The sequence below is a fragment of the Penicillium griseofulvum genome, assembly GCF_001561935.1.
Source record: "Penicillium griseofulvum strain PG3 chromosome Unknown contig_11, whole genome shotgun sequence".
Taxonomy (NCBI): Eukaryota; Fungi; Ascomycota; class Eurotiomycetes; order Eurotiales; family Aspergillaceae; genus Penicillium; species Penicillium griseofulvum.
In genome coordinates this window covers 167050-182904 of record NW_024467432.1, presented here as the reverse complement: position 1 = coordinate 182904, position 15855 = coordinate 167050, and the positions used below count along the sequence as shown (strand labels likewise).

Below are 15855 nucleotides of genomic sequence, written 5' to 3'. Positions count from 1 at the left end.
TCCAAAATAGAGACAAGTCACCGCCCATTGAATCACGTATACACAGGTCTGCATCGGCGGTCACTTGGGTATGTTAATCTTGGGTATATCACAATTATCCAAAGCTGCAATGAGACCTATGAAAATCTTATTCAAAGATAATCCGGAACCACTTATGTGCAAGATTCCTATTGGAATCGTTAGCACCGAATCATAAATAGCAGAGAGCGTATACTCACTTCGGCGGCACCTCCACAAAGTCTTTAGTATACTCCTCAATCTCAGGGACACCAGTGACCAGATCAACTTCCTCTGGTTTAAGTAACTTGGTCCCGTGGAACAATTTCCACCCGAAGTAGATAACGGGGAAGACACCGATCATGGTGTAGGAGAAGAGGAATGTCGGGATGGACCATTTGCCGGGAAGGAAGACGGTGTAACCACCGACGAAAGCCATGAGCGTGGTGCAGGTGCAAGCAAAATAGGCGATGTATGGCTGAAACCAGCTGCGGTATGGCAAGGTTTCTCGGGCAATCCCTTGGACGTCGAGAGCTTTCTTGAAGCGGATAAAGGTGAAAGTAATCACGGAGAAGTTGATGAGCTGGGAGGCGGTGACCTAGATTTTAGATTAGTTGGATGCATGGGGGAGAATATGGGACCGGCGGGGCTCATACCAGATTGACAAACCAGTTTAGCACGACTGATGCGCCGTTGGATACCTGCAAGAAACTCAAGAGGCCGACGATGAGAACCACGCCCACACAGTAGATAGGAACACCATTTTTCGTGCACTTGGTGAAGAGTTTCGGGGCTTTGCCTTCAAGCGCTAGACCATAGAGACTGCGACTGGCGCAGTACATGTAACTGTTGCCCGCACTGAATGAAGCAGTGAGAATGACGGCGTTGACAATGTCTGGCAGGATGGGGATCTTCAGGCGATCCATGGAGATGACGTAGGGCGAGGCAGCAGCTCCAGGCTTACCATTGTCGAAAGCATCGGCCATGGTTTTATCGTTATACGGGACAAGAATGCCGACGCAGAGAACACCCAGAACGAAGAATGCCGTGAGACGGTAGAAGACACCGTTGAAGGCCTTGGGAAGCACCTTACGCGGATTAACGGTCTCACCAGCGGCCATGGAGACATAATCTGGACCGGCGATCGTGAAACTGGCTGTGATGACAGCTGCAAGAACACCGAGGAACCTGCCGGTATCGCCTGTTTTGTAGAACTCGTTGAAGGCACCTGGTTCGTTCCAGTAGCGAAAGCCAAACCGATCGCCGAGCGGGTTGCCGCCCAGCATGACGACGAATGTGTAGAAGATCAGGCCTATGCTCAACAAAACCTTACCTAGTGAGAGCCAGAATTCTGCTTCCCCATACCATTTCACAGCAAAGAGATTCAGTGCTCTGTTACCCATTAGTCGGTATCTCGTGGGCGGATCGCAAGACGACAAACCCATAAAGTACGATGATAACCACATTCATGGCTGCAACGGGAATCACATCGGTCCAATATCTAATAATCAAGCTGACGGCGACAATCTCAAAAGGAACCAGGGCGGCTTCGAAAATAAAGAAGTTGTATCCAGCAGCAACACCTAAAGCTTCATCGACGTAACGGCCAGCGAATCGGATGAATGGCGAAGAGATAGGTAGGTACGTGACCATTTCAGCCAAGCCTAGAAAAGGAAAATGTGAGTTTGGATATCATACTACGCATCCAGATGGGAAACAAGACGGGAGGAATATTGCAGCAATTGGGCGATCGGTCAATGTTAGGGCAAGAGGCTGAACCCTTGGCGCATTTGGGATTATATATACGGGTTCAGGCGCGGGAAGGAAAGATGCAAAGGGCTTGGGAGGCAGGGGTGGTCGTACAGACGGTGATGATCAAAATCACACAACTCCTAGAGAACAGTATAAGATTGCGAACCTTCAATGAGATATACGCAGGAAGCAAGGGCATCATGGACTGGGTTGGGTTCTTGGGTGTCCGACTGTCTTTCGGCGGATGCATGGGCAAACATAGAGCTAATAGCGATTTCGGGTCGACATTCATACATCTGTTTGGCAGGGAAGTGCCTTGGGCTAACAGTTTCCTACATCCTTGGGGATCTGAAATTGTAGAATCAGGCTTCGAATCCTGTTTGTTGATGGTCTGCGTGGTCGTATGGTTCCTTATGTTTTGCATCTGTTTCTTTTTCTTTTTCTTTTTTTGTCTGATATTAACCCATAGGATGCTTTGTAGCTCCTAGCATTTCCATCTACTTACCATCCATGCTGTATGTTGTCGAAAGTAGCAAAGTCGGGACAACCCAGGTCCAGAACCCAATAGAGTCAACAAAATATAACAGGGGAAATACTAACCAAAGACTGAATCCAATGAATAAACTGCCGGGACCACTGGTCCGCAGTCCAGATCCGATCTGAACATACAGCGCGGTGCCAATGGTTCCTCCAATTCCGATCAATTGTACATGGCGGGGCTTGAGCTTGCGATGGGTATGATCATATGTAGATTCCATTGACCCGCTATCGACTGAGGGTATACGATTGGCGCTGGATGAGTCCTTCTCGGTGACTTCCATCGCTTTGTCCATCTTAGTAGGCTTCAATTCGGGATCAGAGAGTCGAGTGGGCTCTGCGCTCTGTATCGCGGCAGTCATTGGGGTATGAGAGACATACCCCGAGTTGGGAGAATGTGACATTTTGAGGGTCTTTGTCCAGGAAAGAGCGAATCAGTAGCATGAATAAGTGCACAAAATGGTCCAGACCGAGATTTCTTTAGAAAAAAAAAGAGAGAAAAAAAAAAGTAGGAATGAGAGATTTTTTTTGTAACTTAGTATTTTCCTGTTTCGCCTTAGTGGGAATTGTTAAAAATCCTTGGCCTAGAAGGCTATGGGTGTCGGCCACTAAATAAAGGGACAAATCAGAGATATCCACTCCCCAGTGTCTATTTTATCCCCCACATGGCTCTCTAGGGGGGAAGAGAGGGATTGCAGTCTGTGCGCCTTTTGAGTATTTTAGTCTGCATACAAAGACTCCAAAGCAAAAAAGGTTATTGCAATGCTTGTAATGCTTGTAATATGAAGGGGGGGGGGAAGTATTTCTATTCAGGGGATAATCCAAGTCCCCCCGCTATCCCATGAGTGTGGAGATGGATTATTGCCGAGGTCCATGGAGAATGGTGCTATCCCCTATATACATACGGAGTACTCCGTAAAAAAAACTTCACATTGTGAGAAATAAATTCTGAATACACAAAGCTGACGTTACTCCATAGATTAAACAAAATAAATTGATATTAACGCCACATTCCTATGTGTTTCCCTTCCCAGCACTAGCGCTAGTGTCTCTGCCGTCGAAGTTGCCACCCGTGGTGTCGCTTAAGGATCTCTGGCTTGGGTCTTTTCCAATCCAACTTGGTGGAAAGAAGCCATCGTTGTCTTCAAAATAGAGGTAATGGATCACATCAGAGTCTGTAGAATTCCGATGTTGATCCAGGTGTTGATCCAGGTGTTGATCCAGGTCTTTATGCGCATGTTCAGCGGAAGTTGGATGTGGATTCGTTTCAGAGAACATTTTGAACTGTATTCCTGTATTGCAGGGTCTTATAGAAGATACAATCTTAACAGTCGACGTTGTGGAACTCCAAGCTCCCTGGTCAGGTGCATGTCATCTGTTATGACGTCATAAGACAATTCCCTATCAGTATACGGAGTATGTTGTATATCTAGACAAGTTCAACATAGTACAACATAGTACTGTACTATGAACTTGATATAAATTTTAAACTGATTAGGGCCAAAAAAAAAAAAGAGAACTTGCCTATAAAAGAGGTGTCCAATCCGCCTAAGTAGTTCACAGTATCATTTTAAACCTAGAAATTATATATATTCAAATTATAAAATGTCTAAGGTCATATGACGCATATTGTATAGAAGAACAAACTGAATAATTTCTATAGATATTCCAAAACAAAATAAAGATGAAGCTATATACTCCGTACTTCATTACATCCATGGATAGTAACCTCGGGATCAATTAAGAGTACAGTAAGCAGGCCGACTCGGGAAACCCCGCCAACCCCAATATCTTTTTTTCCCCTCCACTTCATCTCCAAACAATCACAATGGTCGAACAAGAGCAATCTAAGCGTTTCGAGCCCAAAGTGCCAGTCGAGCTCAACCCTCCCAAGGACGACCCTATTTCCGTCGAGGAATTGGCCAAATGTGACGGTAGAGTTTACCCCTCATAGATTCCTCCAATTCCTTATTTCCAATGTACCTCAGAGACCCTAATATCTACTATCAGGTTCCGATCCTAACCGCCCGACTCTGGTCGCCATTAAGGGTGTTGTCTTTGATGTGACCCGGAATTCAGCTTACGGGGCCTCGGGTTCATATCGGGGTGAGTACAGCATCTATTTTATGAGAACAATTAGACTGACTTGTCTTTTCTTCTAGTCTTCGCCGGCAAGGATGCATCCCGTGCTCTCGCTTCGTCCTCTCTCAAGCCTGAAGACTGTGTACCTGAGTGGTATGACCTGCCAGATAAGGAAAAGACTGTCTTGGATGAGTGGTACACTTTCTTCAGCAAACGGTATAACATTGTTGGCAAAGTCGAAGGCGCCAAGAACACTTAAGGGCAGCCTTCACATGGATTGAATGTGCGACATTATATACCCAGTAGGAGAAATGGAATCCAATATCAAATCCATGCTTTTCATTTTCGAAATGGTGGTATCGCGTAGGTACAAAGAACAGTTCTTCCCTCTGACTGCTGGGATAAACAATGCCTATACATTAAAAAAAAAGTCACATGTAACATTCACGTCTTTAATTCCCCTTACGGGACTTGCGCTTCATGCGCTTCTGTCCGATAATGCGGTTGCGCTTCGCGGCCTTGTCCTCCTCTTCATTCACTTTCTCACTTTTAGCGCCATTTCCATTTCCAGTCTTGCCACGCTTCGCGTCCCTACCATCTTTACCATTTCGACCATCCCGTCCATCTTTTCCTTTACCATCACGAGTATCGGAGCGCTTCCTCTTCTTATCTCCTTTTGGCTCAGCATAATCCTCACGTTTGGGCTCGCGGGATTTCGCCTGCAGCTCATTGCGGCGCTTAACCACCTGGGCGTTCTCAATGGCAAACTCAACAACGAGGCTCTTCTTCTTGTCCCGGTCCTCGGGGGTTTGGGTAGAAGGAGGAACTGCCATGGAGTGGCAGTTCAGCCAGCGCAAACTCATTAGCGCGTGACGGTGAGTGAAGAACTCGATGAATCCGTAGCCACGACTGCGACCACCACCGGTCTTCTCGGAGACCTTGGTACCCTCGCGAGTCTCGAAGACAACCTTGGCCTGACGCACAATACCCATCTTCTTCTGCTTGCGCAGCTGCTCTAGCTCCTTCATCGTATCGCGGGATCGCTGCTGCTCCTCTTTTGAGAGCGGATGGCGCTTGCCTGCCTTGACATCCTTGGCGAATTCGACGACAGACTCTCGGGCAAGCTGCTTCAATTCCTTCGAGTCGATGTGACGGGGGAGGTTACGGATGGCTAGACGGGTGAGACTGAGGTGGAGAGCTGGGTTCTTCTTGATGAAGGTCTCACGCTGCTTGTAGCTGTCCTCACGCATCTTGATTTCGGAGGGCGAGAGCTTCTTGTACAGTGGGGAGTTGGAGGGGATCGTACCCTCGTTAAGGAGGTATAGGTGTCGCTTGTCTGTGTCGCGGACCAGACGGCGTGATGCTCCCTCCTCTTCCAGCTTGCTGGCTTGGCCCTTGCTCACGGCCCGTGCGACTTGTAGGACGCGGCCTTCCAGGGTGTAGCGGCCGCTTGGGTCGGAATTTTCATCGTTGAGGACGGAGTGCTTCATGGCGGTGCTAGACTTGGGCTTCTCCTTGTTGGGGGCCATAGCTTCCGCTCCTCGGGGGGCTTCACGAATGCATGTGTTGGCGTCCTCAGGCTTCCAGAAGCAGACAAATCCAGTGCCTCGAGGGCGCTCGGTCTCGTAGTCCAGGACCACGCGTGCGTACCGTAGTGGTCCAAAGTGAGTTTTGAAATGGTCGTAGAGGGTCTGGTCTGTCGCAGTGAAGGGGAGGTTGCGAATGAAGATTGTAGTGGCGTTTCGGTCATCCTCCTCCTCGTCTTCCTCATCCTCGTCCAGCTCATCCAGCTCATCCAGATCCTTGTCTTCATCGTCATCGTCATCTTCATCAGAAGAGGTCTCGTTGTCTGAAGGCTCTTCCAAGACACCCTCGGAATCTTCCATCTCAACATCACCAGACTCTTTCTCTTCCTTCTGTCCCTCCTGCTCGTCGTCTTCTTTCTTGGTAGTTTCCCAAACATCCTTCTCAACAGCCCAATCGACAGCGAGTTGACGTCCATCAATCTCCTTTCCGTTGATCATCTGGAGCGCCTTCTCGGCGTTCTTCCTGCCACGCATGGTAATGAAACCGAAACCAGAAAGTTTGCCATTCCTCTTCGGGAGGGTAACATACTTGACCTTTCCAAAGCTGCGGAACAGGACATTCAGATCCTCTGGCTCCTTGATGCTCCACGGCAGATTGCGAACAATCAGCTTGGGTGGCAGGCCCTGCCCTCTCTCCTCTTCCTTATGCTTCTTGATCTCGCGAGACGCAGCAGTGGGGACACTGCGTCCAATCTTCTCATCAATCTCACGCTTACGAGACTCGGCATAGTCGACGCGAATGATTTTCCCGTCAAACTTGGACCCGTTAAGTTCCTTCAAAGCGCTCTCCGCATCCTCGACGTCGGCGAATGTAACGAAACCGAATCCCTTGGACACTTTTGTCTCTTTGTCACAGACGACAACAGCGTGCTTGATAATGTAGGACTGCGAGAAATATTCTGCGAGGCTCTCTGTCGTGGCTGAGGTGGGTAGTGAACGGACGAAAAGAGTTCTCTTGTTCTGTGCTGCTGAAGCCTCGGCGGCGGGTGTAGTGGCCTCTACTTTTACTTCCGGGCTCTCGTCGCCCGAGAGGCGTCGTTTCTTGTGTAATTCAACCATAATGGCTTGGTTGCGACTGAAGTTTTTTTCTGCGGTCGAGGAAGAGCAAAAAAATTAGCGGCAGAAAACTGAGGCAGATTGGCCCAGGCGGTGTGGGTACCATCCAGATAAGCAATAGCTTTATCCACTTTATCAGCTCTCCATCCATCGTTCTACTATTAACAGCACACACACACATTGGTGGACGAGATGGATCCCCCACGCCCAGAGAGCGGTATAAAATCCCGCCCTTTAGATTCTCCAGCTCCGGGTGCATCCTCTAGATCGAAAGTCCAACAGCCGAAACCCCAAGCGCTCGCCAACCGCCCTGGTACTTCTGCGATTCTAGTGTCCACGCGCCAAAAGGGTAACCCAATCTTAACGCATATAAAGCTCCTACCTTGGGAGTATGCAGATATCCCCGCGGACTATGTGGTTGGCCTCACAACGTGTGCAATGTTTCTCTCCTTGAAATACCATCGCCTACACCCAGAATACATCTACTCCCGAGTGAAACAACTAGCAGGCAAATACAACCTCCGCCTTGTGCTGGTGATGGTGGACATACAAAACCATGAAGATAGTCTCAGAGAGCTGTCCAAAACATCCATTATCAACAACCTGACCTTGATATTGTGTTGGTCTGCACCAGAGGCTGCGCATTATCTCGAGCTCTTCAAGTCCTCAGAGAACGCACAGCCCACCGCCATTCGAGCACAACAGGCCCAATCTTATAAAGAATCATTGGTGGAGTTTGTCACGGTGCCTAGAAGTATCAACAAGTCCGATGCCGCAAGTTTGATCTCCACATTCGGTAGCTTGCAAAATGCCATTAATGCACAACCGGAGCAAATCAGTGCCGTGCCGGGCTGGGGAGAGAAAAAGGTCCAGCAGTGGTCCCATGCAGTCCGGGAAGATTTTAGAGTCGAGAGCACGAAAAGGGCTTCTGCTCCTGCCACACAACACCGGGCTCAAGTACCAGCCGTGAATGCGGATGAGGATATGGAGGAAGAGGATGAAGAAGAGGCTATCCTTCGTGAAGTTCTGGCTGAAAGCAGGAAAACAGCATCCGCGCATGCCACGCGGCCTGCCGAGCCACAACCTGAAAGTCAGCGAACTGAAGAGATGAGTGAAGGTATCGTGGCCGCACTTGCCAGGCTTAGAGACAATGCTAGTTGAGAGCCGATCTGCTTATCTCCACCATACATCCACTTTCAACATTCCAAACTCCTACATACGGGCATCGTTGTCACCTACTTGACTACTGACTACGGTACCCCTTATAACATTACCTTGGAATACGGTACCGTCCCCAGTAGGGAGGCGAGGATGCAATTGCATTCTTGTGCATAGCTGTTATAACTCGAGCGATCTGGCGATTTCAAGGTTGGAATATGTTATCTATGTCCGAAATATGGATCTAGCTCAAGGGATCCAGTCACTCCTCCCACATCCCTAGATAGGTGTATATTATCACATCTCCCGAGAGCTTCTGGACACCGAGCCTTCTGGCACGGCTGGACATGATTCTCTTCCCAATGCTCATGGCTCACCGTTACGAAAATTTTGTCTGACATGTCACTTCTACACCCTACACTGCCTTTTTGGGCCAGGCTAGGACTTTTGCCATGGGGTTCCTTATTGTTGAGAACTTTCGGTGCCGGGGACCATTTACCACTCTTGAACCAATTGTCTTTCCATTTCATTTTCTTCTCCTCATCTAGGTACTATATTGATAAGCCTATCTTCATGTCAAATCCATCTATTACTACTACTACTACTACTACTACTACTACTACTACTACTACTACTACTACTACTACTACTACTACTACTACTACTACTACTACTACTACTACTACTACTACTACTACTACTACTACTACTACTACTATGTTCCGAACATCTTTTTTTATACGGAGTGCCGTGCTCCGTTATAATTTCCCCTGTCTTTCCCAAGGGTTGGATACGTTTGACCCTTGCTTGTGTCTCAAATTCTAGGTGTTCTCTGAGTAGCTAAGAGTTGGCTAGTTAGGTACATCCCTCCGATTTCCGACTTGGGCCAGGCCCGGCCGGGCAACCTTCCAACCTTGGAGACCCTGGGGAACCAGCACTGGAGAGAACATGAGAGCTGACTAACCAAATAATTAGTCATCAGATACGGGCACCTGGGCACCGGCGGGTCGACGAGGTTGGTGGACTTCTAGCCACTTGATGATTTTGTGTTTGCCCCGCTGAGGTTTCTAGGCGCAAGCCAAATCATGAAATCAACATGCACGCTCGTTTGGACGGTGCAAATGGTCGCTCAAGGGTCCTCCCGAGGTCAAGGCTAGGATGCAAAACTTGCAAGTAGGTGTTTCTTTTCCATAGGCAGAGTTTAATATTGAGCATGTCGTAGAATTCGACGAGTCAAGTGCGGAGAAGAAAAGCCCAGCTGTGTTCGATGTACCAGTACAGGTCGCAAGTGTGACTTTGAAGACATACCACCCTCTTCCACAGTCTCGGTTATCGCCAACCCATTATCACTATCACCAAACACCAATAAGGTGTGGCGAGAGCGACGTGCATTTGCTTACTATTTCGAATTTGCTGCCCCCTCCATCGGCGGGGGATTGGATGTTGATTTCTGGCGCACTATCGTCCCACAGGTCTGCCGCTATGAACCTGCTGTGTGGGATGCTATCATCACCATTAGTGCGCTATTTGAGTGTCCCAAAGAATGTCTGGATCCTGCGTCACAACGCCGTGGTAGTACTATTTATCTGACGCAGAATCATCAAGACGCCTTAGGCTGGTACTCACGCTCGGTATCCGCTGTTCGTCAGCGTATTGAGCAGGGTAGTGTGGATATCTTTGTTGGACTGATCAGTTGTATCCTTTTCATCTGCATCGAGGCTATTCAGGGAAATGCAGACGGGGCAATGCAGCTCTATAGTCAAGGTGTGCAGCTCATCATCGCTTTGCGTCCCCAAATAGCGTTCGGGGCTGCGAGTCAAGCTTCCTTGCTGGAGGATACGATTATCCCAATATTTCTCCGTTTGGGAGCATTCGCTCTCGCCGGCGGCAAGGCTCCAGTAACTGCTTCACTACGATACTCTGAACATGCCTTGACGCAACAGTTTGACTCACTCAAGTCTGCTCGGGAGGCAATCGTGCTCTTAGCTATAGAAATTCCCGTTTTCGAACGTGCCTGCACCAACCACTTAATGGGGGCCAATACCTCCCATGTACCGGATGAATTCAATACGAAACTATTCAACCTGATGACTAGACTGAGGAACTGGCATACTGGCTTCGATAAGTTGATGAGAGTGCTTCGTGGCAAAGACATGTTATCGCTGCAACAGATTGGTACCGGTGCCCTTCTGTTGAGTTACCATGAAATGCTATATGTCATGCTTGAGACCTGCACATCGTTGTCATTGATGCAATTTGATGATTATCTCCAAAACTTCCAAAATATCGTTGAACAATGTGCGAATGCACCTAAAGCCTCGGTGCGACCAGACGGCACTCAGCCTCCATTTACCTTTGAACTCAATGTTGGCCTTCCGCTCTGGTTTACCAGTCTCCGATGCCGTGAACCGCGTACCCGACGCGCGGCACTGGCTCTGCTCTACCAAGCTCCCACAGTGCAAGGATTTTACCAGTGCTCAATCTGGGCAGCCCTGGGGCGAACGGTCATGGAGATAGAAGAATCCCGGGCAATGGCAATGAATGTAGCCCATCATACATCCAAACTTAGTGCACTGGAGCCAGCGAATGGACCAATTCCTGGCTCCGAACTTGCCCCAATCTCATATTATGCTCATACGGATATGGGGCCTATAATACCAACAGCACTGCTTATCCCAGAGGAGGTGCGCATTGGGCCCATTGCTGCTTTTCGGCCAATGGATGGTTTTCCTCCTGGGACTGCAGAGGCAGATATTGTGAAGTGGAATCGCGGCCCTGACCAACTCTTTCTGCGGTTTTCCCGGAATCTGACCAGCGATTCTTGTCGGATAGTGTACGAATATGCCCCTCTTGACTTTTAATTACACATATGTACTATATCCTGTTCTTAGTGTCTTCAACTATGATATACCTCTATACATGGATAGAGCAGGGTAATCTAACTCTGTATAACTATCCTATCTTCCAAAAAAGAGGAGAATAGTCGCGGTTGTAAAAAATACAATTGTCAGTTCTTGTTAGTCTAGCTACCACTTATTTTGGGCTGTTTCTCCCTGCATACTGTTTGGTATCAAAATTTTCACAAAGGTATGTATGTACATAGGTAGCATCATCAAGTATCGACAGTGATAGTGGCTGTACTACGTCCACGGGTAGATCTCAACGGACTACGAGGTTTAACGTATTAGGATGCTCCTTACTCCTTACAAACCGTGCCGGAGTTACAGGAATATCTTGCGACTCCAGTTGCAACCATCTATTGATTAACACGTCATGTGGGACAAAAGCTGTGAGCTGTGAGCTGTGAGCTGTGAGCGTCGAGGTCGAGGTCGAGGTCTTGCGAACAGCCACCGGGATCTATATACCCCCACAGGCAGCATGTTAGCCTTTATGATAGTCGCCTACATGGTGTATGATTGATTCAAGATTTATAGTTGTTCCATCGTCTAGCGTTGAATGAACTAAAACTAGTGCAGATTTCCCACTTGGATGTTTTACCCACAACTCTAATGCTTAAGGGACGCAATTTAACCAGCGTATGACATGGAGTTTTTTGCGTGCGTACCCACTATATTCCCCATCTTTCACTGCATTTGCCAACTCTTATGGATGTGTAGTCATTAATCTGCTATACAATACAATTGCGGTGGATAAGGGCTCTATTTGGCTATCCTTCCTTCTGTTCTAGGTTACGACTCGGGAAGTTAGTGTGCTGAATGGCATTAACCCGGACTGATTTATACTAATCTCGGGATACACAAACACAGAAGAAACTCCGGTGCTCGGACGCTGTCTGCACGACCGATGAGAAGCGTGAGACGGCCCCAACCCTTTAGCCGGGTTCTGTATCTTAACTACCACTCATAAGATTTATTTATTAATTAGGATAGGATAAGATGATAGATAGTTTGCTGGTTTGCATTACAAGGTATGTTGACGGTGCTATGGAGCGTTATAGTATATAGAGTGAGATGCGATATGTATACACATGTAATGGCACCGAAATAGAGATTTAAATCTGATAGAATCATCGGATATGGTACGAAGTTTATGCTGGTTGAACTCCGATGGAATATCCTTATATCCTTTTGTTTATAAAATGTCGGTATTTCCAGGTCAATTTCCACGACTAGATAGTCAGCCCTAAGGAGCCAAGCATCACCATGCGCTGTCACCAAGTGCTTCGGTTTATCTTCTTTATATCATCATCACTCAGTAGCCCAGTGCCTTCTTATACATTGAAAGAAGGTCACGATGTTCCAGACATCTTTAAACAGCTATTCAACACGTCCTCAAGTGGAACTCCCTTCAGCACGGGCATATACCAAGAGCTATCTCGGCTCGAAGCAAAGATATTCGACATCGCAACAGGCAAGATCAAGCCCGTGTTAACAGTAGAAGAAGGCCTCTCAGTCCTTTCCTCAATTTCACACACCAACAACCAAACGATCCTCCAAAAGGCTATCGACGTAGTATCCCTCGGCCTAGTACCAACAACCATCATCGACATCCTTGACGGCATTACAAACCACGAAATAAACTCCATAGCCAACAACAACACCAGAAACCCAAGTCCAGGAATCCACCCAACAAAGTCATTCTACGACGCACATTACGGTATTCCTGAACCAACTCTTCGCAGCGCGATTCATATACCCTCAGCCTTCTCTTACGGCAAAAACAACAAAATCCCCATTATACTGGTCCCAGGAACCGCCGACCCAGCTGGTAGCACCTACCACTTCAACTACGCAAAGATCTTCGCCGCACACCCGCACACGGACCCAGTATGGGTCAACATCCCGGGAAACTCATTGGGCGACATCCAAAGTAACGCAGAGTACGTCGCATACGCAATAAACTACATTTCGGAGCTCTCGGGGCGTTCCATCGGAGTCCTAAGCTGGTCACAGGGTAGCTTAGACGTGCAATGGGCGCTGAAATATTGGCCATCAACACGGGCCGCGGTAAGTGACTTCATGGCTGTGAGTGGTGATTTTCATGGAACAGTTGTTGAGACGTTGTGCATGCTTGCTGAGCCAGTTTGTTCGCCGGCTGTGCAGCAGCAGGGGTATGATACGAAATTCATCCGCGCTCTACGTAGTGAGGACGGGGATTCGGCGTTCGTGCCGACGACGAGCGTGTACTCTGGATATGACTATGTTGTTCAACCGCAGAGTGGGGAGTGGGCTTCTGCCGCACTGGGGGATGTGCGTGGAATTGGGGTGTCGAATGTGCAGGTGCAGGTTGCTTGTGCCGGGCGTGCAGCTGGTGGGCTTTATTCGCATTCGGCTATGTTGATCAATCCATTGGCATATGCTTTGTTTGTGGATGCGTTGATGCATGATGGGCCTGGGCGGTTGGAGAGAATTGATCTTAATACTGTCTGTGGGGAGTTGCTTGCGCCTGGTTTGGACGTATATGATTTCTTGGGGGTAGAGGCTGTGTCGAATGTGGTTTCATTGCTTGATGTTTTGTTGTATGGGTTCAATGGGAATGAAGAGCCGCCACTTAGGGACTATGTTCATCACTAGGATCTAGAGTGTTAGATGAGGGTGATCCGACTACGGATTTGGGGTTGAAGGCAACGCTATATTCCGTATTCACCCGAGGGAAAATCTATAGGTCCATATCGGACAGGGCTCTATGATACATGTACAAGGCCAAATGCTTCCATTGGGTATTATTGTGTGAAGCTCTAGAAACTCCAAGTCCGTAGAGATCATCATCACGGCAACAAAAAGCATAGCAGGAAACCTCCCACGACGCCAGCAAGTGGCGACAGAACGACAATGAGTATGAATATGAAGAAAACAAGAAAACAGAAATAAAGTGGATATAAGACCCGGCAACCAGACTAAAGATGTGCCGCAAACCAAACCCTAGAAATCGCAGTTCATCGTAATTCGGGCACTCGGTTGCATGGCCAGGGCTAGCTATTCAACGCCGACACCAGGAGAATGGAGATCACGGCACAGGGTATGTGGACAGAGGCATGCTAGGGAGAAACTCGAAATGGGAGTCATCAAATTTTGGTCAAGAGAGAAAATGATAAATGAAAAATGGGCATTTAGGTGGGCTTTTCACATCCAATGCGACCCAAGAGAGCTTTCCGATCGCTCGGATCGAAAGGAACACGACCAAGGCCCCGGGCGCGCACCGAGGCAGTTCCATTGGACCGCCGACGATCTAAGCCCGGGGTGTTTCCAGTTTCGATTGCGTCGGTAGGGGCACCGTCCTTGGCAGCCAAGTGCGCAGACCCGTGGGGTGCGGTATGGTCTTCCACCTCCGCTTCGTCCTCCTCGTCACTACGGGTGTCTTCGGCGTTACCGCCGCGAATCACACCGTAGGCAACACGGACAATCATGCTGAACCATACAATGGACAGTCCCTCGAGGAACAACAGGAAGGATAGGAAGATCCATTTGAGAGTGGGGTTGAAACAGATGGGGTTGTCCAAACTGAAGTATGGACCAAGCATGTATGTGAAGGCATTCGGGGCCTCGGCTGAGATGAACTCGCTTGTCGAACCGGTGTAGCAGCCATAGCTGAGTTCGCGGGGGAGATCATAATAAACGGACCAGCACACCATGGGGTAAATGATGTGTCGGGTAATAAACCATGTGCCCATGAAGAGGCCAAACCCAACATTGCAGGCCGTTTCGAACTTGGAGTATTTGAGGATCTTCGCAGACTGTAGAGGTATTAGTAGCTGTTTAGGAGCACTCGGTGAATAGTGATTGACGAACCGGTAACAAGAAGTCCACAATGTCCATGAGGCATAGCACTACATTGGAGACATTGTACATGGCGTAGATGTAGGCAGAGCTTAGGAGGATACTGGTAATGATGTGGTGGGAGAGCATCTGGACATGGTCCTTCCGTCTCTCTTCCACGTGGATCACGAAGATCTGCTGCACGAGGAATGCCAGCTCAACAAGAAGATACCACTTCATCAAGCCGGACAAAGGACGGGCGGGCCACTGCGACCACATGGCGGCGAAATCACCCCAGTAGTATGACGTCCTCCAGAGATACTGCAATGTAGAAACAGCGGTTAGCTATATATTCCCAGGTCGATATAGGCCAAACGCACCAATCCAACTCCCCAGATGAACGAATAGTACATAGCTTGCCAACCCTGCTCAGCGAGGCGAACCGACTGTTTGCGTTTTAGACCACATGCGCGGGCCAATGGCTGGAGGATCCATTCAATAGCGATAGCGCGGATACCGGTGAGTGCGATAGCAGCGCTAATGACGAAGTAGACATCGTTCCAGCCTTGGACGTATGAGTTCGAGGATTCGTTATAATAGGACAATTGGAAGAAGGGCTGGGTATATGGACGGAGCGAGGGGTAAAGGTTATGCAGAGCCAGCAACATAGCCAGGGTGGTCAAGGAGATTCCTGTAGAGAAGCAATTGTTAGCATTACCAGTACTATCAATTTTTTTTCTTCGCATTATAGGGATTCAATTATGAGCGCAGCGACTGAGATACAGTTTTGTCTTGATCTCCATGCGAATCCAAGGTGTTCATACCGATCTGGTTGGCAACCACCCATTCACGGAACGTGGTCTCTTTAGTCGGTCGTAATCCAGAGGAAACGTAGACATTGCGCCCCTTTAGCTCTGGTTGTGATGATACTGTGTCTGCCATGGTGGAGAGTGTACCAATAGTAAAGAGGA

At 48.4% G+C, this 15855-nt stretch overlaps 6 protein-coding genes across 6 annotated transcripts; 3 read left to right on the top strand and 3 right to left on the bottom strand.

The window, feature by feature from the left end:
• Positions 1-127: 127 nt before the first annotated feature.
• On the bottom strand, positions 128-2730 carry PGRI_085850 (putative general amino acid permease (Agp2); the record flags this gene model as incomplete). The annotated part of the gene is made up of 7 exons (XM_040796299.1): positions 128-167; positions 219-595; positions 654-1389; positions 1439-1661; positions 2255-2262; positions 2350-2630; positions 2668-2730. The coding sequence occupies 7 exons, from the start codon at positions 2728-2730 to the stop codon at positions 128-130; spliced, it is 1728 nt and encodes a 575-aa protein (XP_040650837.1).
• A 1384-nt stretch (positions 2731-4114) lies between these two features.
• PGRI_085840 (putative progesterone binding protein) lies at positions 4115-4627 on the top strand (the record flags this gene model as incomplete). Its single annotated transcript, XM_040796298.1, has 3 exons — positions 4115-4220; positions 4297-4392; positions 4449-4627. 3 exons carry the CDS (start codon positions 4115-4117, stop codon positions 4625-4627), a joined length of 381 nt encoding a protein of 126 aa, XP_040650836.1.
• Positions 4628-4820: 193 nt separating this feature from the next.
• Positions 4821-7013, bottom strand: PGRI_085830 (mRNA-binding ribosome biosynthesis protein NOP4; the record flags this gene model as incomplete). The annotated part of the gene is made up of 1 exon (XM_040796297.1): positions 4821-7013. The coding sequence occupies one exon, from the start codon at positions 7011-7013 to the stop codon at positions 4821-4823; it is 2193 nt and encodes a 730-aa protein (XP_040650835.1).
• A 189-nt stretch (positions 7014-7202) lies between these two features.
• Positions 7203-11029, top strand: PGRI_085820 (DNA repair protein RAD10; the record flags this gene model as incomplete). The annotated part of the gene is made up of 5 exons (XM_040796296.1): positions 7203-8127; positions 8733-8918; positions 9144-9183; positions 9240-9341; positions 9391-11029. The coding sequence occupies 5 exons, from the start codon at positions 7203-7205 to the stop codon at positions 11027-11029; spliced, it is 2892 nt and encodes a 963-aa protein (XP_040650834.1).
• A 1302-nt stretch (positions 11030-12331) lies between these two features.
• On the top strand, positions 12332-13702 carry PGRI_085810 (putative lipase; the record flags this gene model as incomplete). The annotated part of the gene is made up of 1 exon (XM_040796295.1): positions 12332-13702. One exon carries the CDS (start codon positions 12332-12334, stop codon positions 13700-13702), a length of 1371 nt encoding a protein of 456 aa, XP_040650833.1.
• Positions 13703-14238: 536 nt separating this feature from the next.
• On the bottom strand, positions 14239-15826 carry PGRI_085800 (uncharacterized protein; the record flags this gene model as incomplete). The annotated part of the gene is made up of 4 exons (XM_040796294.1): positions 14239-14862; positions 14918-15205; positions 15265-15575; positions 15709-15826. 4 exons carry the CDS (start codon positions 15824-15826, stop codon positions 14239-14241), a joined length of 1341 nt encoding a protein of 446 aa, XP_040650832.1.
• Positions 15827-15855: the final 29 nt, after the last annotated feature.